General features: G+C 42.8%; 1 protein-coding gene across 1 annotated transcript in view; it reads right to left on the reverse strand.

The window, feature by feature from the left end:
• Positions 1-9050: 9050 nt before the first annotated feature.
• The window catches only part of XB956263.L (provisional ortholog of mitogen-activated protein kinase 12 L homeolog), a 44496-nt gene continuing 29466 nt past the window's right edge, over positions 9051-24080 (reverse strand). Inside the window, 4 exon segments of the mRNA NM_001096609.1 lie at positions 9051-9667; positions 14726-14899; positions 15387-15465; positions 16706-16785. Of these exon segments, the coding sequence (NP_001090078.1) occupies positions 9606-9667; positions 14726-14899; positions 15387-15465; positions 16706-16785 (395 nt within the window). The 3' untranslated portion in view covers positions 9051-9605.

Consider the following 24080-nt stretch of genomic DNA (forward strand, 5'->3'; position numbering starts at 1 on the left):
GCCTTCGCCATCTCAGACCAGGTGAAGTGCAATAGAGAAGATAAGAATTCCTAAAAAAAGTCCCAAAAAATGCTAGCGTCTTTTCCTTTTTTCAGGGTGATTGGCTGCAAAAGAGCGTAAATTTTTTTTGGGGTAACCGGCTTCCCCCTATATTTCCTAACATATGGCACATAAACTATACGCTGGGCTCATGTGTAGGGCAATATAACACCTCTATTTTAATTTATTAAGGTTTCCCGGGCTTGTTTAGTGTAATGTATTGGCTGCAACATATACGTCCATTCAACTTTAAATTCCCGCCGTATGCAAATTAGGCAACACTGGCGCAGTAACGCTAGCGCAACTTCATCAGCGTTCGGCGCCCTGGACACAACTTTGGATTTTAATGAATTAGCGTTGTCCTGGCGAATCTACGTCTGGCGAAGTGTTGCAATGTGAGCGAAGCGGTCGCTGGCGAATTTTCCGAGGTTAGTGAATTTGCCCCTATGTCTCTAAAACAAGTTTTAATCCTACCCCCCAGCCCTAAGCATTGTCATTTTTGGATCAGGATAATCTTTTTGTATCAGGATATATCTGCCTGCATTTGAACTAAAAATTGATTCCCGTTTGTGATAAAGTTATATGTAAACCTCCATGTCTGTTATGGTAGGGAGGTTGCAACAGTCTTTTCTAGACATTCAACTTGGAACTACAATCAGTTGTATCATTCCATGGCTTTGGGAAACGTGGTTTATTGCTTGAGATGACATTGGATGTTCCATTGTTTTCACATTGACTTGATAATTTAAATCCCTTACAGTACAAAAGGCAGCTGCCTGTTTCCTGGTCTGATCCATGTAGTGTAATGTAGAAGTTTCATTCTATTACATGTGTAGTGATGCACCGAATCCATCTTTTTTTTGAATACTGAATCCTCCACCAAAGATTTGTCGGAATCTCAGCATAAATCTGCATATTCAGATTTAATAAAAATGAAAAATTACATGGATAATTTTAAACATAAGGATTGGATTCAGTTTTTCAGGGCTCGCTAAAATGGCCAGATATACAGATAGAAACAATAGAATTCTACCTGTATCTGACGATTCAGCACTAACAATGGCCTTCAAAGTCGCCCAATCAAAATTTTTTGGCCAGCCCGATCGATGAGCCAACCGATATCTGTCTTCTGCTGGTCTCCCACCATACATGCACGGAATTTCGTACAAATTTTTTTTTGTACAATATTATCGGTGCATCTATGGCCACCTTAACGTAAAAACAAACCCTAAATAAAAAAAAAACCTTTACCCCCTCTACCCTGCATAGACTCCCCTCCAGCCTAGCTGCCCCCCGCCCAAAGATTACCGAAGTAGCTGAAGATGGCGCCTGTGAACTCCACTGGACAGAATTTGCACGGAGGAGTAAGTAGAGTGTTAGGGACTTTTGCCCAAGGGGCAAAAAAATAAAATCCCATTTTTACTTTCTTTAATGTAAAGGAAACCTATCTCCAATATACTTTAATTTACAAATGTTTACAGTTTTTATAAGAAACCTGACTGTATGCAGTGAAGTTCTCCCTTCATTTACTGCAAATTTGCCCATGGGCAGTAATCCATGGCAACCAATCAAATTGCTGCATTCATTGTTCTACTTGCAGCTGGCTTTAAAAAGTTAGTCACTGATTGGTTGCTATAGGTTACTGCCCTTGGGCAAATTTGCCCAGTGTTGATAAATGAGCCCCATTGTGTGTGTTGATAGAATGGATTTTAAAGGGATTTTCCTTTTTTCAGATTTGTTTTATACCCAAAGTTTCCTGTGGGAAAGGCATGGCCTAATTACTGTCGGGGGAAAATGTCAGCCAACGGCGAGTTCCATAAATATTCTGAGAAAGGAGAAGGAATACCACGGAGGATGATGTAAGTCTGTGGTGGAACTTGCAGTTTGGCTTGGAAAAGTGATAAGGATCATTGTGGGAATGACCTCATCAGCTCTTCAAGCAAATAAATCTGCAGCGAGATCCAACTTTCTATATAATTAGCCAGACTTTGTCAGCGGCAATGCTTATCATAATAGAAAATAAAGATTCAAGTGTTAAGATAAGCAATTAAAGGGCATGTAAAGTCTAAAATAGAATAAGGCTAGAAATGCTGTATTTTGTATACTAAACATAAACATGAACTTACTGCACCACAAGCCTAATCAAACAAATGATTTATGCTTTCAAAGTTGGCTACAGGGGGTCACCATCTTGTAACTTTGATAAACATCTTTGCAAGACGAAGTCTGTGCACATGCTCAGTGTGGTCTGGGCTGCTTAGGGATCGTCATAAACAAAGCTGCTTGAGTTCTGCATGGCTGGGAAGTAAGGCGGGGGCTCCCCCTGCTGTTCATAAGTATGATTGTTTCCCTGCAGAGCAGTTAGGGATCATCTGACAATTCCTATCCACAGCAGTAAATGAAGGGAGAATTTCACTGCATACAGTCAGGTTTCTTATAAAAATGATACTCATTTTTTAAAGTATATTAGAGATAGGTTTCTTTTTCATTAAAAAAAGTAAAAATGGGATTTTATTTTTTTTCCCTTTACATGCCCTTTAAGGGAGAAAAGGATGGGGACCCCTGCTATTGACTCTCATTGGCTGTTGCATTAGAGTGGTACTTGTTTCTCGCTTTCTTTAGGGGGATGATAAACTATCCAACCAAGCAGAATGGGTTTCTGGCAGAGAGTGATGATCTCTGCCAGAAACTCTGAACAGTATGATTTGGGGTGAATGCCAATTTGCTGCTGTGAATATTCTACCAGGGACTGGGGAGATTGGTTTTGTGGGGTGGGAGGGTTAGGGGGAGGGGCATTGAGGTGCTGGGCCCCAGACACCCCAGTTCAACTGCAGAAAGGGATAAACAAACGCTGCTTTCAGTAGCAATTACATTTTCAAATAATCATAAGCACCAAACGTGTATATTGGAAAGCAGTTTAGAATTAATTTTATACAAACAACTGTTTTTAGGTGGAATTCCTGTTTAACACGCAGCATTCAACTGACACAACCTCTAGTCTATAGATTATATTTAGGAGTCTTACATCTGCCCATGTGACTCTAGCCTAAGTATCCCTTTAAATCTCTTCTGTTTAACATTCTGAATAGAATCCCATGTAAAACAATGAGCCAAACAAACTCCTCCGTATGATTAAGCTCTTTATAGATTTAAAGCTCTGGGATCTCATCAGCATCACAATTCACTGAGAGTTATTTTCATGCTACAATGGGCAGTCATTACTGCTAAATTCATTAGGCTTCTCATAATAATTTCCAGTGTATTTATCGCTCTGTAAATACTTTGTCGGCCAGCTGCTCACTTTAGGTAATAAGAAAAAAGAGCTTGGGGGGAAAGGGAGCCCCCGCAAACCCCTGGGGAAGGAAGAAGTTAAAGACCAAGTTTCTCATGGAAGGAGGGGAGGCAACAAAACACATTTTCATATTATATTGTTTACAGAAATGTATATTTGTTTTATGGTCCCTGCAAAAGACACAGAGGTTGAAGATGGCATTTAAAATGCACATATTTTTTACAAGAACAAGCAGGGGCGTAACTACAGAGGGAGCAGACCCAGCGGTTGCTGGGGGACCCAGGAGTGTAGAGGGCCAGTAAGGGCCTAATTAAGGAACAATATAAAGTATACATATCTTTGTATTAATGAATAGGTCAATTTACCAATGTTTTGTGGCCCTAAATTGAATTTGCTCTAAGGCCCAGTAACATTTAGTTACACCACTAGAAGTTCAACTGTTCTTCCCCTATCACAGAGCACTGGTAAGGCCCCATCTAGTTTTGGTTTCCAGTGCTCAAATGGGATATTATTGAATTAGGGCTCTTACACACGGGCGGATTTTCCTGCGTTGCGCTTTCTTCCGTTCAGTCACAGGGTAGCGCAGGAGTAGACGCACTCAGTTATTGTGAAGGGGCCTGTACTCACACAGACATATGTAAGCGGCAAACACAGGTGGGATATTTTACCTGTGTTTAGAGCATACATCAGTCTGTGTGAGTCTGAGCACAAGTCATGTGACTTGTGCTCTGATAAACTTCAATCACTCTTTACTGCTGTACTGCAAGTTGGAGTGATATCACCCCCTCCTTTTTCCCCCCCAGCAGCCAAACAAAAGAACAATGGGAAGGCAACCAGATAGCAGCCCCCTAACACAAGATAACAGCTGCCTGGTAGATCTAAGAACAACACTCAATAGTAAAAATCCATGTCCCACTGAGACACATTCAGTTACATTGAGAAGGAAAAACAGCAGCCTGCCAGAAAGCATTTCTCTCCTAAAGTGCAGGCACAAGTCACATGACCAGGGGCAGCTGGGAAATTGACAAAATGTCTAGCCCCATGTCAGATTTCAAAATTGAATATAAAAAAATCTGTTTGCTCTTTTGAGAAATGGATTTCAGTGCAGAATTCTGCTGGAGTAGCACTATTAACTGATGTGTTTTGAAAAAAAACATGTTTTCCGATGTCTGGATCCCTTTAAAGGTAATGCAGCAACAGGCTGTGTTAATTGTACAAAAATTCCAAATCTTTGGAAGCCTTTTTGGGCTGTTTCAAAGGTTTCTTTTTGCCTCCTGCAAAATAATTTTTTTTTTTTATTTCAAATGGCAGCGGATATGTGATTCATGCAGTTACTTGGAAAATGATGCAGGCAACCGTCCTTTTTAACCAGTAACATGCAATGTAAGAGGTCGTACTCCAGGCAGCAGCAGGTTCTCATAACAAATGAAGCAGGTCTCGACTGGCAAACTATGGATTCTGGTGAATACCAGAAGGCTGATGTTAGATGCCATAGACAGTCACTTTTTACTGGGCCACTAGGGGGCTGGCGGTCAGGGCTTTAAAAGGGGAACTAATGCAAAAATTAAAATTTAATATTAGCTTGAAATAAGAAACTTTCTAAATACAAACAATTAAATATTCTGTACCGTTTCTGAAATAATCAAGTTTATCTTCACTATTCCTTTCTCAGCATTTGTTTCTCTTCACTCGGTCTTCATTCAGCAGTTGGGTGTCAGATGAATGATCCAATATATCTTATGGCTCCCTTTCCTAGCAGATGAATAAGAGCTCACTCAAAGAACTAATTCCAGTACATTTCTCTTCGGAAATCTTCAGAATGAGACCGGCCCAGGAACATCTAGTTACGCCACAGATTTCAACTGTATTTAGTTTTAAGAGGTTTGTCCTACAGGAAAGCTCCTTTTTCTGTTTTACATAGACATAGAGGGACAGCGCATGGAAAACATCAGTAAATAAAACACTTGAGCTGGAAAAGAAAGGCTGTAGTTGAGCTGCAGAAATCTGAGATACAGATATAATAAGCCATTGCCTAATCTAATAGAGTTCAGCAGATTCATGCATTGTACTCATTGTGCGCATTGAATACCAGATTAGCACGAAAACCCTGCGTGAAAGAAAACAACAGATATCACAGTAGCATTAAATCATTGGAGTACATTATTACTTGTTACATACAGGCACAGAACTAACTAAGCTCCTGTGTTTATTTATAGCTGCATGGATATTGTTGTGGACGGCAGAGGGAGCTCGTGTTCATTGCAGGTTTTTCCTTGACTTGTTTGCTTTGATATTCTAACAAATTAAAGTCTTCAGGATTTTCTCAGGTAATGATGCTCAATACATCTGTTACGGCATATGAATGCACTCCATTACTGTCATTGGGTTGCGCATAGTTAAAGGGGACCCGTCACCCAATTTTTTTTCCATATCCTATTTTATCACATTAATCAAGCAAAATAAGCTTTAATTACACTGTATAAATTATATGCATCTTGTTTCCATTTGTATTATAGCAAGCAGACAGGAGCCATTTTGTGGACATTCTTATTAAAGGGATCCTGTCATCGGAAAGCATGTTTTTTTCAAAACGCACCAGTTAATAGTGCTACTCCAGCAGAATTCTGAACTGAAATCCATTTCTCAAAAGAGCAAACAGATTTTATTATATTCAATTTTGAAATCTGACATGGGGCTAGACATTTTGTCAATTTCCCAGCTGCCCCAGTCATGTGACTTGTGCCTGCACTTTAGGAAAGAAATGCTTTCTGGCAGGCTGCTGTTTTTCCTTCTCAATGTAACTGAATGTGTCTCAGTGGGACTTGGTTTTTACTATTGAGTGTTGTTCTTAGATCTACCAGGCAGCTGTTATCTTGTGTTAGGGAGCTGTTATCTGGTTACCTTCCCATTGTTCTTTTGTTTGGCTGCTGGGGGGGGGGGGAGGGGGTGATATCACTCCAACTTGCAGTACAGCAGTAAAGAGTGATTGAAGTTTATCAGAGCACAAGTCACATGACTTGGGGCAGCTGGGAAATTGACAATATGTCTAGCCCCATGTCAGATTTCAAAATTGAATATAAAAAAATCGGTTTGCTCTTTTCAGAAACGGATTTCTGTGCAGAATTCTGCTGGAGCAGCACTATTAACTGATTCATTTTGAATTTTTTTTTCCCATGACAGTATCCCTTTAAGGCAAACCTTACATCACCTCAAAATTTTGTTTGTGCACCAGAATGGGGGACCCAATGTCCTTCCCCATGCCCTGGCTACACAATTAAATGGTTAAGAGAACTGGGGGAATGTGGGGAGATCAGTGACATTTAGAAAGTTCTGAATGGAAGGTGAAAGTATTTGTCAGCTGACAATATTTAATTGACAGCTGAGATTTTTAAATGAGTTTACAACAGCTATGATTGCTTTAATAAAAAAAGAACTTGTATTTCATGTTAAATTTGAAAAGGACATTTATTATACAGCTTTTTATGTCTGGGTGACAGGTCCACTTTAAAGCACAAGGCATAGATAGTATCTTAAATCTAGATTATCTGTGTTTTTTAGGGATAATTGCTCCCATGTGTCATAATCCACTTGCTTTACTGCAATAAGGGGTAAAACTACCGAGGCCCAGGAGGTATAGGGGCCCCTGAGGCCCTATTTCATATCAATTTCAATAAATCTTGTTAAAACAAGTCAACCTTTACACATTTTGGGAGCCTGAAAAATTATTTGCTGTGGGGCCCAGTATATCTAGTTACACCACTGATTGCAATGTAGTGTGTTCTAATGATTTAGATGGATAGAATGTAATGCTTGCACAGATTCCTTGTGATTCCAGTGTCCTACTGAATTGTTCCTTTATCAAAGCAGATATCACCTTCTTTGCAGCTGCCATAATGGTCACATCATGTTAAAAAGTGGCATGGCCAAAAGACCCATAGAGAATGCTGGGACCTGGAGGCATATTAACATGCATTGTTAATCCCTTATCCGGAAACCCGATATCCAGAAAGCTCCGAATTACAGAATGGCTGTCTCCCATAGACTCCATTTTATCCAAATAAACCAAATTTGTAAAAATGATTTCCTTTTTCTCTGGAATAATAAAACAGTCGCTTGTACACGATTCCAACTAAGATATAATTAATCCCTATTGGAAGCAAAACCAGCCTATTGGGTTTATTTAATGTTTAAATGGATTTCTAGTAGACTTAAGGCATGAAGACCCAAATTACAGAAAGATCCGTTATCCGGAAAACCCCAGGTCCCGAGCATTCTGGATAACAGGTCCCATACCTGCACTATGTTGCTCCATGCCCGGCTATTTCTAATGCTAACGGACTGCTGCTGCACAAATATTTCAGCCCCCCTCATAGAGGAACAGAGGGGATCAGATAAAATAAAAGCACTGGACAAATACTTTTGTGGCAAAATTATAAATACCGGTAGTATGATTAATGTAGAAAGATTTAATTTAGTATTTCTCTAAGGACTGGCCAAGGATGGCTCATGCAGGGGCTGGCTTAAATTCATTGCACTGCATGAGCAAATATTGGTTGTTTTGCTTAAAAGAATTGTAGCTTTGTGCATATAATAAGGTTAATTTACTATGACCCAGCCAAAAAGTATGTCCCTTAGTGCTTGGAAATCCGGCGCTTGGTGCAGAGTGCAGCAATGGGGGCATAAGGCAGCCTATCCCCACTGCCTGCCATAGGGCAAGTAGTAAGTATGGAAATGCAGTGATTCATTTTGGCTTCCACTAACCAGTACTCACTAAGTTGCCTACGTGCCCATCCATCATATACAGGGGCGCTGCTCCAATGAGGCTGCTCCTGGAACCTTTAAGAGACAAATTTCGGGTTTGTACTCTTTGCACTAGCAGTGCGCCCCCCAGCACCGTTGTAATAAATGCAGGTGTCTGCTCCATTTTGTAGGCAATTTAGAAATGTGCAGAAAGAGTCATGTACTGCTAATGTTTTATTGGTCTTTTGAAGGAACAATTGTTTGGATGAAGCCTACAGTCTAGAAAATGACCCGAGGAATGAAGCAAGCCCTTTTTTTTTACTTAATCATGATTTTTATGGTGTAGTTTTTATCTCTAAATGACACTGTTTACACTGCAAATAATTCACTCTACAATATAAAATTTCATTCCTGAACCAGCAAGTGTATTTTTTAGTTGTAATATTGGTGTGTAGGTGCATCTCAGGTCGCTTTTCCTAGTCGTGTGCTTTCAGAAAGAGCCTGCACTTTAGGATGGAACTGCTTTCTGGCAGGCTGTTGTTTATCCTACTCAATGTAACTGAATGTGTCTCAGTGGGACCTGGATTTTACTATTGAGTGCTGTTCTTAGATCTACCAGGCAGCTGTTATCTTGTGTTAGAGAGCTGCTATCTGGTTACCTTCCCATTGTTCTGATGTTAGGCTGCTGGGGGGGGGGGAGGCAGGGGGTGATATCACTCCAATTTGCAATACAGCAGTAAAGAGTGACTGAAGTTTATCAGAGCACAAGTCACATGACTGGGGACAGCTGGGAAACTGACAAAATGTCTAGCCCCATTTCAGATTTAAAAATAAAATATAAAAAAATCTGTTTGCTCTTTTGAGAAATGGATTTCAGTGTAGAATTCTGCTGGAGCAGCACTATTAACTGATGCGTTTTGAGTATCCCTTTAAATACTAGGGTTTTCTGGGTTGGATGAATTAAGAAAGGGTTTTTTTTTTTAAAATACATTTTAAGCGTTTTTAATGATTAACAGCTTATATGCACATTATTAATATATTTCTGTACATTGCATTGGTCACATATTCTTCTTTGCACACAGTGAGACCCGTCTGCAGATGACGTCTGATTCAGCGATTAAGTTGCCTCCACATTACTAGATGTCACTCGTGTGTGGGTTAGTCTTCCTCTGCCTGTGATACACTTTCACTTTACACAATGTAATTATATATTTATATACTTTATACAGTATATCATTTGTCATCTTTTTTTATTTCTAAGGAGCCCCCCAATGAAGCTTACGGCTCAGTTCTCATGTTGTCCTCGTTTCAGGTCACAATACAAAACAAAACCATTATCAGCAGAAAGTAAAAGATTTGCATAAAAAAATAATAAACTCAGTCATATCGGCAGTGAATGCTCAACTCAATGAACAAGTTCTTTTGGGTCAGGACACCATGTTTCTGCCTGCCTCTGAATTGTGCAGTTTCTTGTTCCAAAGAGCTGAGAAGGTGGATCCCATACTAGTTATTATGGAGAATTAGTCCTGTGTAGTTAACTAGCTGCTTGGCTCTGTTTCATTGGCTCAAACGTCATTATTTCCATGTGGCTCAAACCTGCACAAAAATGTAAAATCAGTTAGAGATTTCTTTTCCTAACCTAATGAACCTAATGTTCTTACACGGATACTGTCATAAGAATACGGATTTACTTTTACCTTAAAGGGGAACTATCGCAGAAATGAACATTTAATATAAGCTTCCTCATACTGAAGTAGGAAACTTTCTAATTATAATCAATTAAATATTCTGCATTGTTTCTGAAATAATCAAGTTTATCTTCACTATTCCTCTCTCAGCATCTCTCTCTCTTCATTCTGTCTTCATGCAGCAGTTGGGTGTCAGATGAATGATCCAATATATCTAATAGGGGGGCTCCTTTTCTAGCAGATGAATTAGAGCTCACTCAAATAACTGATTCCAGTACAAACAAAATCCAAAATTAAAACCAAAATGACTGCATTTTGCACAAATTCTGCATGTAGAGAGACGGGATTTCTGGTGATTTTAATAGAGTGAGCTCTAATACATCTTCTAGGCAAAAGGAGCCCCTTATAATATATATTGGATGATTCATCTGACACCCAACTCCTGAATAAAGACAGAATGAAGAGAAGCAGATGCTGAGTGAGGAATAGTGAAGATAAACTTGATTATTGATAGAAATGGTACAGCATTTTTAATTGATTGTTCTGATTTTCAGTATGATAAAGCTTATATTAAATTTTCATTTTCACGATAGTTCCCCTTGAAAGCAGCTTGAAATATTGTGTAAAGTATTATTGCATGGGGGATCTATCTCCCGGTGCTCATACTTGTCCATTGCTATTTACTTTCTGGCAAACAACAGAAGCCTACTGTGCTTTATGGAAGGGATTTTATGTGGATCAAATACCCTTTATCTGAAAGGCTTTTAAACATTTATTGTACCGCTGCTTGCAATGCCTTTGACTGATGTAGCAATAAGAGTGCAAAAGATAAGGACCCCATTCTCAGATCAATGTGACATGTTATACAGTGCTTTACATTCTTTTATAAGGAACAGGGGTCTTACAATAATTTTAAGAAGTGATTCACCTTTAAGGTAACTTTTAGTATGTTATAGAATGGCCAATTCTAAGCAATTGGTCTTCATTATCTATTTTTTAATAGTTTTAAAGTTATATGCCTTTTTCTTCTGACTCATTGCAGCTTTCAAATGGGCGTCGCTGACCCCTTCTAAAAAGCAAATGCTCTGTAAGGCTACAAATGTATTGTTATTGTTACTTTTTATTCCTCATCTTTCTATTCAGGCCTCTACTATTCATATTCCAGTCTCTTATTCAAATCAGGGCATGGTTGCTAGGGTAATTTGGTCCATAGCTACCAGAATGCTTAAAATGCAAATTTAAGAGCTGCTGAATAAAAAGCTCAATAACGTTAAATAATAAAAAATGAAAACCAATTACAAATTGTCTCAGAATATCACTCTCTACATCGTACTAAAAGTTATCTCAAAGGTAAACAACCTGTTTAACAAAAAAGGCTTACAGAGTAAAACATAGTATCAGAGGTCCCTACGTTCAAGTGCTTACAATCTAGCATTATGTTCCTGTCTTTGGCCCAGAGGCTGAAGAATCTGTTCAGGCAAAGGCAGTTTAGTACACAGGTGGCCAAATGAGGCAGAGATTCACTGTTTTTTTTAAATGTATGCCCAAATTTAGGGGTACATTTACTAAGGGTCGAATGTCGAGGGTTAATAAACCCTCAAAGTAAAATTCGATATTTGAATTCGAAGGATTTACCGCAAATACTACGATCGATCGATTCAAAGGATTTTAATAGATTGATCAAAGGATTTTTCTTCAATCAAAAAAACTTATGAGGAAGGTCCCCATAGGCTAACATTATACCTTGGTAGGTTTAAACTGCCGAAGTATGTAGTCGAAGTTTTTTTTAAAGAGACAGTAGTAAAAACCGTTTGACTATTCGACCATTCGATAGTCGAATAGTCAAACGATTTTTAGTTCGAATTGTTCGAATCGAAGTCGTAGTAGCCTATTCGATGGCCGAAGTTCCCAAAAAAAACTTCGAAATTCGAAGGGGGTGCCTCACATTTGGCACCCCAAGTAAAAATGCCTTTCCTTCTCCTTTAACAAGAAATGTAATGATTTTCCCTTTACAATTCTGTGCTGCTAATATGGACTGTGACCCTGGTAACCAGACAGGAGACGTATTGTGTAGCTAAGTGCTGTTATTGGTTTTAAAGGGCATGTAAAGGCAAAAAAAAATAAAATCCCATTTTTACTTTCTTTAATGAAAAAGAAACCTATCTACAATATACTTTAATTTAAAAATGTGTGCAGTTTTTATATGCTGTGGATAGGAATTGTGAGATGGTCCCTAACTTCTGAGCAGGGAAACAATCATACTTATGAACAACAGGGGGAGCCCCCGCCATACTTCCCAGCCATGCAGAACTCAAGCAGCTTTGTTTATGACGATCCCTAAGCAGCCCAGACCACACTGAGCATGTGCACAGTCTTAGTCTTGCAAAGATGTATAACAAAGTTACAAGATAGTGACCCCTGTAGCCAACTTAAATAATTTGTTTGATTAGGCTTGTGGTGCAGTAAGTTCATGTTTATATTCAGTATACAAAATACAGCATTTCTAGTCTTATTCTATTTTAGACTTTACATGCCCTTTAAAACTTTTCTCTAAGTTTAGGTTCTTTGGCGTCTCGTGTCCATACCCTCAACATCTACTTCAGTCTTGTTGTTGAACTTCAACTTCCAGCTCCCCACGACAGTTCAAGTTCAACAACATGCCTATAATAAGAACCATGTAGCTCTAGGGAGGCAAAGCGGATGAAGCAACAATGCAGTCTAGCTAATAACATTTATGCACATATGTGATATGATACAAGGCAGATAAAAGAATTATTCCAAGGGCAAGCCTCTCCATCTGTCTTTATTAGGTTAGCCGCCTGTGGGACCAATTAATTCTTGTGCAGCCGGTGACAATGTGCATCAGGGACAGGCAACCCCTGGCCTCCAGCTGTCGTGGTTCCGGAATCCAGCTGTGCTAGCTGCGCTTGCGGGGGGACTCTATAGAAATTAGGATGCTGACTTTACATGAATTCCCCTTGTGCAGTCATTTCCTCCACATTTCTAACCTTTCCTCTTTACAGTACATCCTCACCCCTCCACCCACCTCTAATTCTGTTTCACCCTCACTCTTGAAACATTGGGATTAGTGGAACAGGGCTGAAAAGTCCAGGTACAGAAATTCAGTGGACAAATACAAGCTACAGGGAAATATACTGTAAATCCAATTAGCAACTGGAATCCAGAGGGCTGTATACATAAACAATGGATATTAGAAATTTGACTTCCCTTGTCATTATGATTACATATACAGTATCTTCATCATAAATCTAGCAATTAGCAACTAACCCTGAATTAGAGATCCGTGAACAGAGACATTTAAGCTGGCCATAGATGCAAAGATCCGATCGTACGAATCATCGTACGATCGGACTTTCCCATCTCCCGACCCACCACTAACCATTCAGATCAAAGTCTTACCAGTCAGATTAGTTAAAGAACAGATCAGCAATGTTCTGCCCCTGACAGCAATCGTACGATATCTATGTCCAACCAAAGCTGGTGACAGTCTCCCACTGAAAATCCTACAATCGGCAATACATGCAGAGATATTATCGGCAGCCGACAGAAGTTTTCTAACCTGTCCGATTGACCAAACGACCGATCTCCGCCGGACGAAAAATGTCGGGACTCTCCACACACGGTTCGAAAATCGTACGAATCCTCGATTCGTACGATCAGATCTTTGCGTCTATGGCCAGCTTTAGAGGCACATTTATCAAAGGTCAGAATTTCGAATTGTGAGGTTTTTTTTTTTAAACTCCCATGAAATTCGACCAATCGAAATTTATTATTATAATCAAAATTTTTAAACTCGGGTGAATCGAATTCGAGTTTTTTTTTCTGAACAAAACTCGAATGTCAGGAAGGCTGCAAACAACACAGAATTGATCCCTGGACTTCTCCCATTGACTTAAACAGCAATTCGTCAGGGTTCAGGTGGCGAATAGTCAAATTCGAGTTCTTAAAGAGCCAGAGTATGATGAATCTCGAAAATCAAATTCAAATTTTTTTAAAAAACTCAAATCGAATTTGGATAACTCCCTAGTTGAAATTGCCAGTTTTAATTTTAAAGGGATCCTGTCATCGGAAAACATGTTTTTTTCAAAACACATCAGTTAATAGTGCTACTCCAGCAGAATTCTGCACTGAAATCCATTTCTCAAAAGAGCAAACAGATTTTTTTATATTCAATTTTGAAATCTGACATGGGGCTAGACATTTTGTCAATTTCCCATCTGCCCCTGGTCATGTGACTTGTGCCTGCACTTTAGGAGAGAAATGCTTTCTGGCAGGCTGCTGTTTTTCCTTCTCCTGGGTTTTTACTATTGAGTATTGTTCTTAGATCTACCAGGCAGCTGTTATCTTGTGTTAGGGAGCTGCTATCTGGTTACCTTCCCATTGTTCTTTTGTTTGACTGCTGGGGGGGGGGGTGGAGGGAGGGGGTGATATCACTCCAACTTGCAGTACAGCAGTAAAGAGTGATTGAAGTTTATCAGAGCCCAAGTCACATGACTTGGGGCAGCTGGGAAATTGACAATATGTCTAGCCCCATGTCAGATTTCAAAATTGAGTATAAAAAAATCTGTTTGTTCTTTTGAGAAATGGATTTCAGTGCAGAATTCTGCTGGAGCAGCACTATTAACAGATTCATTTTGAAAAATGTTTTTTCCCATGACAGTATCCCTTTAACCATAAAAACCTTGGTGAAAAATCAGCGAGATATCGATCGTGCACATTTTTAAAACCCATTGCTGCAGTACGCTCCCCCAATGGGATAAGATCATTGACGCAAGGAGAAAATGGTCAGATCATCCCAATTTGCCCCACTAGGTTGGTGGCGAACTCATTTCTCAATGTCAGCAAATGAGCAGAGCCATCAAGTTATACCCTATAAACCCATATTAACAGTGGTGGATAGAAATAGCTAAGTATCTTAGTTGTCCATCCCCAACACCCTTCTTACTTTTCCACTCATGGACATCCAGATCTAGGCTTTCAAATGAGTCATCATATTTCTCTGCAGGTGGATCAGGATCAGAATCGTTATATTCCTCAAGATATGGATGTGCTAGGGCTTCCGTTGCATTGATTCTTTTTTCAGGGTCTAGATCCAGCATCTTCTCTAAGAGTTCCGTCTCTGGCAGTAATAGAAGAGAAAGTGCAATACAGATACTGTAGATCATAAACACAATTGTTGTGTAATTGGTGCAGTGTTAGTGCATGGCGCAGTATAGCTGCCAGCTTCATCCAAACCCCATCTGGAATTAAGTGCCATTGTACTTAGCTGGGCACAACACAACTACAGGTGAGTCTGCAGTGTTTCCTCTTGTAGAACAAACACTAGATATGCCCTAAAGCTGTATTCCAGATAGATATTAGAACGGGTATGGGTTCTGTTAACAATTATTTTCTTTTTCTTTATAATTATAAAACAATACCTTGTACTTGATCCCAACTAAGATATAATTAATCCTTATTGGAAGCAAAACCAGCCTATTGGGTTTACTTAATGTTTACATGACTTTCTAGTAGACTTAAGGCATGCATATTACAGAAATATCCCCCCAGGTCCTGAGCATTGTGGATAATAGGTCACATACCAATATTTCCAAAGGAAGACATACCTATTGAACTCATAGTTGGAAAGAGCTCCTTAAAATTCTTTTTTTGTTTCTTGGGGAGCATTCTCACATAGTCTTGAGCCTGGAAATGGGAAGCACAGTTCAAAAACAATATAGTGGCATTATTCAATAGCCATAAAATGTATTTATTTTTAATTTTTTTTGCAGTGTTTTGCCATTTGATCATAGAATTAGTAGAGTACTGCACAGTATTTAAAAAAAAAAAAAAAAAAAGCAATTATGTACGAGTCAAGGGCTCAAGAACTGGTACGGCATTGATACAAAGAGCGGTTTTCTCATTGTTAGGTGGAAAATGCACAGAAGTGTATGTGCATTTCCTATCTTTAATAAAGGTATATGTATTCTGCTTCCAGTTTTTGTGTGACACCTCTCATCCCCTTCCTTTAATATCATAATCCCATCACAAGAAGCGATTATATTTCAAGGCCACAATGCATAGGCTGTGCATAGAAATACATCAAATTATGGCAGTGTAGGTATTAACCTGTAATAAGCATGAACAAACTCTAAACTTGGTCATGGTCTGCACAATAAAGAAATTGGAAATAACCACACACCCTACGTTCCCAAATCTCTCCTCTTGGTGCTCAGTGATGGGGTAATTGGCAACCTCCAGTCCAACGTATGAAGAATATCTCCGGCACACAAGACATGCATTCAGCAGGGCAAACCCTTGCAATTTTATTTAATGCATGGTGCAACGTTTCGGGGACAAAACCCTTTGTAATGCTTGACCACGCTGTACAGAGTGATATAACTATAGCAGCATCAGTATTTCTCTGTTTTAAGAACATTTCTGAACAACCACCCAAGTGTGCTTATAGCCAGTAAAGGGATATGGGATTGGTTATGCTTTAACCCATTATCCAGAAAGCTCCAAATTATGGGATGGCCGTCTCCCACAGACTCCATTTTATCCAAATATTCCATATTTTTAAAAGTTTCCCTTTTTCTCTGTAATAATAAAGCAGTCCCTTATACTTGATCCCAACTAAGATATAATTAATCCTTATTGGAAGCAAAACCAGCCTGTTGGGATTATTTAATGTTTACGTGATTTTCTAGTAGACTTAAGATATGAAGATCCAAATTATGGAAAGATCCATTATTCAGAAAACCCCAGGTCCTAAGCATTCTGGATAACAGGTTCATTACTATAAAACTATACTATAATAGGTATCCCCTTGGTCTACGTTGTATAATAGCCTATAAATAAACCTGGGTTGTTAGGGGACTTTTTAACCAGAAGAAGCCAAGTTGTGATTGGATGGTTATATTGATGACATTCTTTTCTTGCTTACATGTGAGCTTTCCATCTTGTTGATCAGTGATGGCTGTGGACTTCCTGTAACCTCAATGATCCTGTTTAGCTCATCAAAATCTGAATGAAGGTCAGGGAATGTTTCACTGTCATCAGTAGTAGGGTGCTGTTACTATCTGCAAATGAAGCCCCAAACCAATTCCAGTTAAATCCATTTGCGGAGCTGGATTGTGCTCTCTCACACTAGACCAGACAAATTTCCAGTTTAAAAACCAGAAATTCGGCTCTTAAAGGTACCAGGGATGGCTTTTTGCTGCCCCTGGTAACCTGAGACTAGTTTCAGCTCATTGAAGTGCACCCCTAGATGAAGGTATCACTTATAAGTAAACCTTTAAAACAAGTGAATGTAAAATTGGTGAGAGTGCTATTCTAAGAACTTTTGCAATGTGCATTCATTATTTATTTTCTTTTCATTCTAAGATATTAAGGGATGCATGTACTGTTAATATAAATGAATTTTGCTACAACAGCGTCACCTGCTGGTCATTTTCTGACCAGTTCGACCACCAAGGAAGTTGTCAGGAGAAAGAAAGAGGCTGCTCTGATGTTCTTCTGGTTATGAAAATTAGAAACCTTTCTCAAATCTTCCCTAACCAGAAGAACATCAGACAGAACATCTTCTGACAACCTCCTTGACTACTTGGTGGTCAGAATGGTTGGAAAGTGACCAGCAGGTGGTGCTGTTGTAACAAAATTGATTAATGTTATCAGTACATGTATCTTTTTATAGCTTGGAATTAAAACAAAAATAAATAATGATGGTACATTGCAAAAGTGCTTAAAATAGCACCCTTATCAATTTTACATTCACTTTACATATCCTTTAAGCATGTCTTTAAGTTGCTATAATATATATACACACACACACACACACACACACACACACACACACACACACACACACACACAAACACCAGGATTTAGATAAAAAGTTATGCTTTGCAAAACAAGCTGTAGTCTGTCTAATCGGCCTGTCCCTTGACTTTACAGAGTGTTTTCCAAGAATATGCATTTCCTCCCAGTCCCCCAGAGCCATGTTTTTAATAGACCTTCAGCCATTCTATGCTGACATCTTTGTGAAATAATGTTTTTCACTACTGGGACAGAGGAAACCTTTTGTGTGTTTTGTAGGAATCTTTATTTTTTTAGCTGCATAATGGAAAATACTTAATTGTCTTCCCTATCAGGATTGCAGCTGTTTGTATAGCACATGTTCAGTGGCCGTTAACCAAACCGCTAATTTATTGCTTTAGAAACCTGGAACGATAAGAGTTGAGGCTCATGGTACATGTAGCATTTGCTCCGCCAGCATATTATGTGTTGCCTGCCTTTGACTTGAATGGTGACTGTCACCTGGGTTAATAGTTGCAACCAGTAACATAACTAGAGGGGAGCGGACCCTGGCGCGGGACGAGCAGCCGGGCCCCCTCCGTACACCCGGAACCGCCCGGGAATCAGCCCAGAACTGCCCGGAATTTGTGCCGAGCAAGCTGCCGGGGGCCCTGAGGGAGTGCGGGCCCTGGCCCAATTGCACCCCCTGCTCCCCCGGTAGTTATGCCACTGGTTGCAACTGCATATTACATTGCAATACTTAATTTGTTGCAAGAAGTTTGTGGGCCACATGCTTACAGGCAAGGGATGTGCTGTAGTTTTCTAATAGCCTGTAAACATGGCATATACATTAACTTTATGCTAGCATTGCATTCGCATGTATTAAGCATAATTATGCATGAAAACTTTGATGACATTGTGGTCCTTTAATGTAATGAAGCAAATAGTCTCTGTAAAGCAGGAATACTAATGTGAGGTTTACTTTTAGTGATGTTGTCCCATTATGATCTACATCCATTAAATCATTGTAAGAATTCTGTTACATGAAAAATATTACTTAAAGGGCACCAATCATGACCAAAATCATTTACTAAGTAAATACACTATGTGAAAGTTCAAGAAATCCGATTTTTAAAACAGTTAGAATTGTTTGTATAATGTAAATGATCAGCTCACTATTCCTTCTGCAAGATCTCCCCTATCTCCCCTGCAGTTCTAGCTGAGGCAGCCATCTTGGATTTCACTGGCTCCTCCTACCTATATCTTCCCAGCCAACTGTAGCTCTGAAATCTCGCACATGCTCAGTTGAAATTCCTTGTTGCTTATCAACCCTTCTAAGCTATTTTCAAATCAGCCAAACCTGTGTGTTAGCTGCTGTTCAGTAGTGCTGCCACCTGCTGGAAGTTACTGTGTGCCCTTCATTTGCATAATGACATCACCAGCAGGGGACAAGAGAGGGAAATCTCCTGATACTTCTAGTGGAGGAGTTTACTAAAACAAGGCATTCTGGGTAGAATACCCAAAGCAGTGCTACAATCTGAGCATGATCCTGAAATTTGCATATTAGAGTCTCTGTTATAGTCACAGTATGGCCTCCCTCAGTGAAAGAACCCATTTGACAAAGTAAGGGATTTTTTTTTAAAACCTGCAGTTTTTTCAAAAAACTATATATGTAGTTTGATTAAACGTGTTTAGCTTGTACTGGTCAGATAGCAGGCCCGTGGGGACTGAATGTAATGGAAGGACAGGGACATGACAGGGCAAGGAAGTAGGACCCGGATGGTAGGAGCAAGGGTTTGTGGGAAAGGTAGTTCAGGGGGAGGAGCACGAGGCGTGAAGCAGGGAGCGCAGAGAAGAGTCGGCGCCATTTTAGGAATCAACCGCCGCGGTAGGAGCTGAAGTAGCGATGGCGATGGAGAAAGCGTTGGCGAGCATTAAGGAGGTGCTGTCGGGTCGGAACAGTGACCGGTTCCGGCAGGAGTTGCAGGAGATCCTGACCGGCGCTAGGAGTGGAGCCGCAGCAGCCGGTGGAGGAGCGGAGGAGGGGTCGTCGGCTAGACGGACCGCGAGGCGGACACGGCCGCCGGAGAGGCTGAGCCCCAGTTCACCCCGCAATGGACGTCGGAGGAGTCCATCCGCTGAGAGGCAGCGGAGCTCGACAGGGGCGGTGTTGACGGAGGAAGCGCGCCCGGTGAACAGGTCAGGGGCTGTGACAAGGGCTGCGGCTAGGAAGGCTGCATCCGGGCCCTCCAGTCAGGATAGGGTCCCGGGTAGGAGGGAAACACAGGCAGCAGCAGGGGAGCAGTCCGTGGTAGCAGGGGGTGAGACAGACGGGAGCAGGACCCCAGGAGGGGGAGGGGAGGGCGCAGGGGTTGCAGGTCAGCACCAGTTGGAGACGCAACCACCCGGGCCTAGGTTGGACCAAGGCAGGCCCAGGGAGAGCGCCCCAGGCAGGCTGTCACGGGGTTGGGATGATGGAAGGACTCAGCTGGCCAGGTTCGGACGGAGCAGGTCCAGAGGAAGGTCTGGCAGTAGAAGCAGGGACACGAGGAGGGTGGTCCAAGGCCATGGCACCCGGAGGGACAGGGGTAGCCCAAGGAGGCAAGGAAGGCCACAGAATGGCGGCAGGGAGCCCAGGTCCGAGCTCTCTAGGAATGTATGGAGAGATGGAGACAGGAGTAGATCAGAGCATAGAAGGGCAGGGGTGAGCCCACGGAGGACCGTCTCCAGGGAGAGGTTGGGACATGGCAATGCATGCTGCCGTTGTGCTTCTTTATGCAGATCGCAGGAGACGACACGGGCCAGTCGGAACACGCCGAGTAGGGTAATGGTAGCCCATGGCGTTGGGAAGGATCGGTGTGGCCATCCGGAAGAAAGTGGGAATCGGCCATCCAGGACGGTTGACGTGCCGGAGGTAGCAGGACAGCCTCAAGGATCGGGGACTTCATCCAACACGGCCCGGGGGGGGCCAGGACCAGGTACATTGGGATCATTGGGACAAAGTGGGGATTCTCTGTTGGATGGGTTGAAGGGTTTTCTGGCCAGCTGGGAGGATAGCAGGGGGTCGCAGCAAGGAGTGGCGAGAGTATGGGGAGGGGATCAGCAGGAAACAGGCACTAGACAGGGGCCAGTAGCCGGTGATGTGTCGGGGCAGGTGGTAGCAGGCGTGGGTACGGCGACGGCGGTTGGGGGCACCCCGGGCAAGTCTGCCGGGGAAGTGGACAGCGGTAACGCGGCAGAGAGGAATAAGGAAAAGGAAGTCATATTGGGGGGCGTAGCCGAGGCGGCACGGCAAAACTCCTACGTCTCATTCGCAGGTCCGGTAGGGGTACACTTGAAATTGGAGATCAAAGAAAAGATATGGAAGGGGGAGTTTGTAGAAATTTTTTCGCTGCTCCCGTTGGAAGAGGCGGTAGAGGTGAAGGAGGATGAAAAAAAGGAGGGAAAGAAGGAGGAGGAGGAAAGGGCGAAAAGATATAGGAAGATTCCCAAGACTTTCGGCAATTGGCTCCGGGCGTTCTGCATATTGGCCGGGGTTATTGGGGAGAAGCATCCCCAGAAGTGTTCGGCACTTTTTTGCTATTTGGACGGGATCTGGGAGGCTTTTCGCATTTACGGTGGCCTAGCGTGGTGGCGCTACGATGAACAGTTTAGGCAACGATTGGCGGCTAACCCGGGGATGCGGTGGGATCAGCTGGACATGACATTATGGATGAGATTGATGTTGGCGCAGAAAGTGTCCCCCTTTCCTCGACCCGCCGGTGGGGAGCAATCCAGTTCTTCATCGGCGGGTCACAAGCTTGGGTTTTGTTGGATGTACGACGGGCATTGCAAGTGGGGAGCGTCGTGTAAATTCAAACATGAGTGCTCAGGATGTAGTGGCACCCATCCCTACTGCAGGTGTAATAAGAAAGGGAAATGGGGGGCAAAAGGCGCCGATACTGGAAAAGGGGAGGACCCCAGTGAGACTAGGCGCGATGCTTCCTTGGTTAAAACTGTACGCTAAACAGGATGACGCAGACTTCCTGCGGGAGGGTTTCCGGGTAGGGTTCCGGATACCGTTTCAACCAAGGAAAGGGAGCGAAACGCATACTAATTTGAAATCGGCTTATCAAAACCCTGGGATTGTACAATTAAAGTTGGATAAAGAGGTTGAGTTGGGCCGGATGGCGGGGCCGTTTGAGGCACCCCCATGGGATAACTTGCGGATTTCCCCTCTTGGGGTAGTTCCCAAGAGAGAAAAAGGCAAATTCAGGATGATACATCATCTCTCGTTCCCAAAAGGGGGGTCCGTAAACGACGACATCGATCCGGAGCTTTCCTCAGTGTCTTACACGTCCTTTGATAAGGCTTTGGCGAAGGTGCAAGGAGCCGGCAGGGGCGCGTTGATGGCTAAAATAGACATTGAGGCAGCGTTTCGGTTATTACCCATACACCCCGATTGTCATCACTTGTTAGGATGTGCCTTTAACGGGAAGATATACGTTGATTTGTCCTTACCGATGGGTTTGCGCGATTTCTTGCGCCTATTTTGAGCGGTTCAGTACCTTCTTAGAATGGGTGGTGCGTCGGAGGACCGGCTCCAGCAGAATAGTGCACTACTTGGATGATTTTTTATGTGTCGGTAGGGCAGGCACAGAGGAGTGCGCTTTTCTGCTGGAGGAGTTGCAGGACGTGGCGGGCGAGTTCGGGGTCCCGTTAGCCCCGGACAAAACAGTGTGCCCGACAACTCGGCTCAGCTTCCTCGGTTTGGAAATTGATTCGGAGGTAGGGCTGACGAGACTACCTGAGGATAAGTTGCTTGATTTATGCCAGGCGGTCAGTGGTCTGCGCGGGAGGAAGAAAGCCACTTTGAAAGAAATACAGTCGCTGTTGGGGAAGCTCAATTTCGCTTGTCGGGTCATCCCAATGGGAAGGATATTTTGCCGTAGACTCGGGTTGGCGATGGCAGGAGTGCAGGAACAATGGCATCACGTCAGGCTGTCCAATGAGATCCGAAGTGACTTGGTGGTGTGGGAGAAGTTTTTGCAGGATTTCAACGGAACAGTCCTTTTTCAAGGCACTGACACGGCTTGTGAGGACATACAGTTGTTTACGGATGCATCAGGTAGCGGCGGTTTCGGAGCCTACCTGGGTGGGAAATGGTGCGCGGAAAGGTGGCCGGAGGAGTGGGGGAAGTTGGGACTAGTGAGGAATCTATGTTTCTTGGAACTTTTCCCAATCTTGGTGTCAACGTATTTGTGGGGCTCAATTTTGGCGGATAAACGAGTGGTCTTTCGATCTGATAACATGGGTGTGGTGCAGGCAATCAATCGGCAGTCGGCCTCCTCTCCTGAGGTGGTGCGATTATTGAGAGCCTTTGTACTGCGCTGTCTGCAGATTAATTTGAGCTTCAGGGCGATACATGTCCCAGGTAAGTTGAACGTGATTGCTGACGCCCTCTCACGCTTCCAGTGGGAGCGTTTTTGGCAGGTGGCACCGGGAGCAGATCGGGCGGGAACACCTATGCTAGCTGGTCTGTGGCGGCTCGGGACAAGAGACTTGGTGGGCTGGTGAGAACGTCTGTGTCGGAAAGCACGTGGGCGGCTTATCAAAAGGTGTGGGAGGAATGGGACGTCCTGGCGGAGTGGTCAGGTAGTACATTTTCATCAACGGACAGGATGGACGCTTTACTGTGGTGGGTTTTTTGGAAGGTGGAGGCGGGTAAGTCAGTGGCGTGTTTGGAAAAGGGACTAGCGGCTCTAGCGTTCCTCTTCAAGCTCAGAGGGTGGGAGGACATTACTAAGGCTTTCAAACTGAGGCAAGCGCTTAAGGGATTCCGAAAGAAGGGTGTGAGGGTACCCGACTCGAGAAGGCCGGTTTCGTTTGAACTTTTGCAGGGACTGCAGGAGGAACTGAGCGGATTGCTGAAATCCTCTTTTGAAGTACGGCTATTTCAAGCTGCATTTGCTTTGGCATTTTTTGGGGCCTTCAGGATCGGGGAACTGGTCAGCCCTAGTAAAACTAAGCCGGGGGGCCTGGATATTCGGGATGTCGCGCTGGTAGCTCGGGGAGTACGGATTTGGCTGCGGCGGTCAAAAACAGATAAATATGGGAAGGGTAGCAGGACAGCCTCAAGGATCGGGGACTTCATCCAACACGGCCCGGGGGGGGCCAGGACCAGGTACATTGGGATCATTGGGACAAAGTGGGGATTCTCTGTTGGATGGGTTGAAGGGTTTTCTGGCCAGCTGGGAGGATAGCAGGGGGTCGCAGCAAGGAGTGGCGAGAGTATGGGGAGGGGATCAGCAGGAAACAGGCACTAGACAGGGGCCAGTAGCCGGTGATGTGTCGGGGCAGGTGGTAGCAGGCGTGGGTACGGCGACGGCGGTTGGGGGCACCCCGGGCAAGTCTGCCGGGGAAGTGGACAGCGGTAACGCGGCAGAGAGGAATAAGGAAAAGGAAGTCATATTGGGGGGCGTAGCCGAGGCGGCACGGCAAAACTCCTACGTCTCATTCGCAGGTCCGGTAGGGGTACACTTGAA

This window comes from Xenopus laevis, chromosome 4L (assembly GCF_017654675.1).
Source record: "Xenopus laevis strain J_2021 chromosome 4L, Xenopus_laevis_v10.1, whole genome shotgun sequence".
In the NCBI taxonomy this organism is placed as follows: domain Eukaryota; kingdom Metazoa; phylum Chordata; class Amphibia; order Anura; family Pipidae; genus Xenopus; species Xenopus laevis.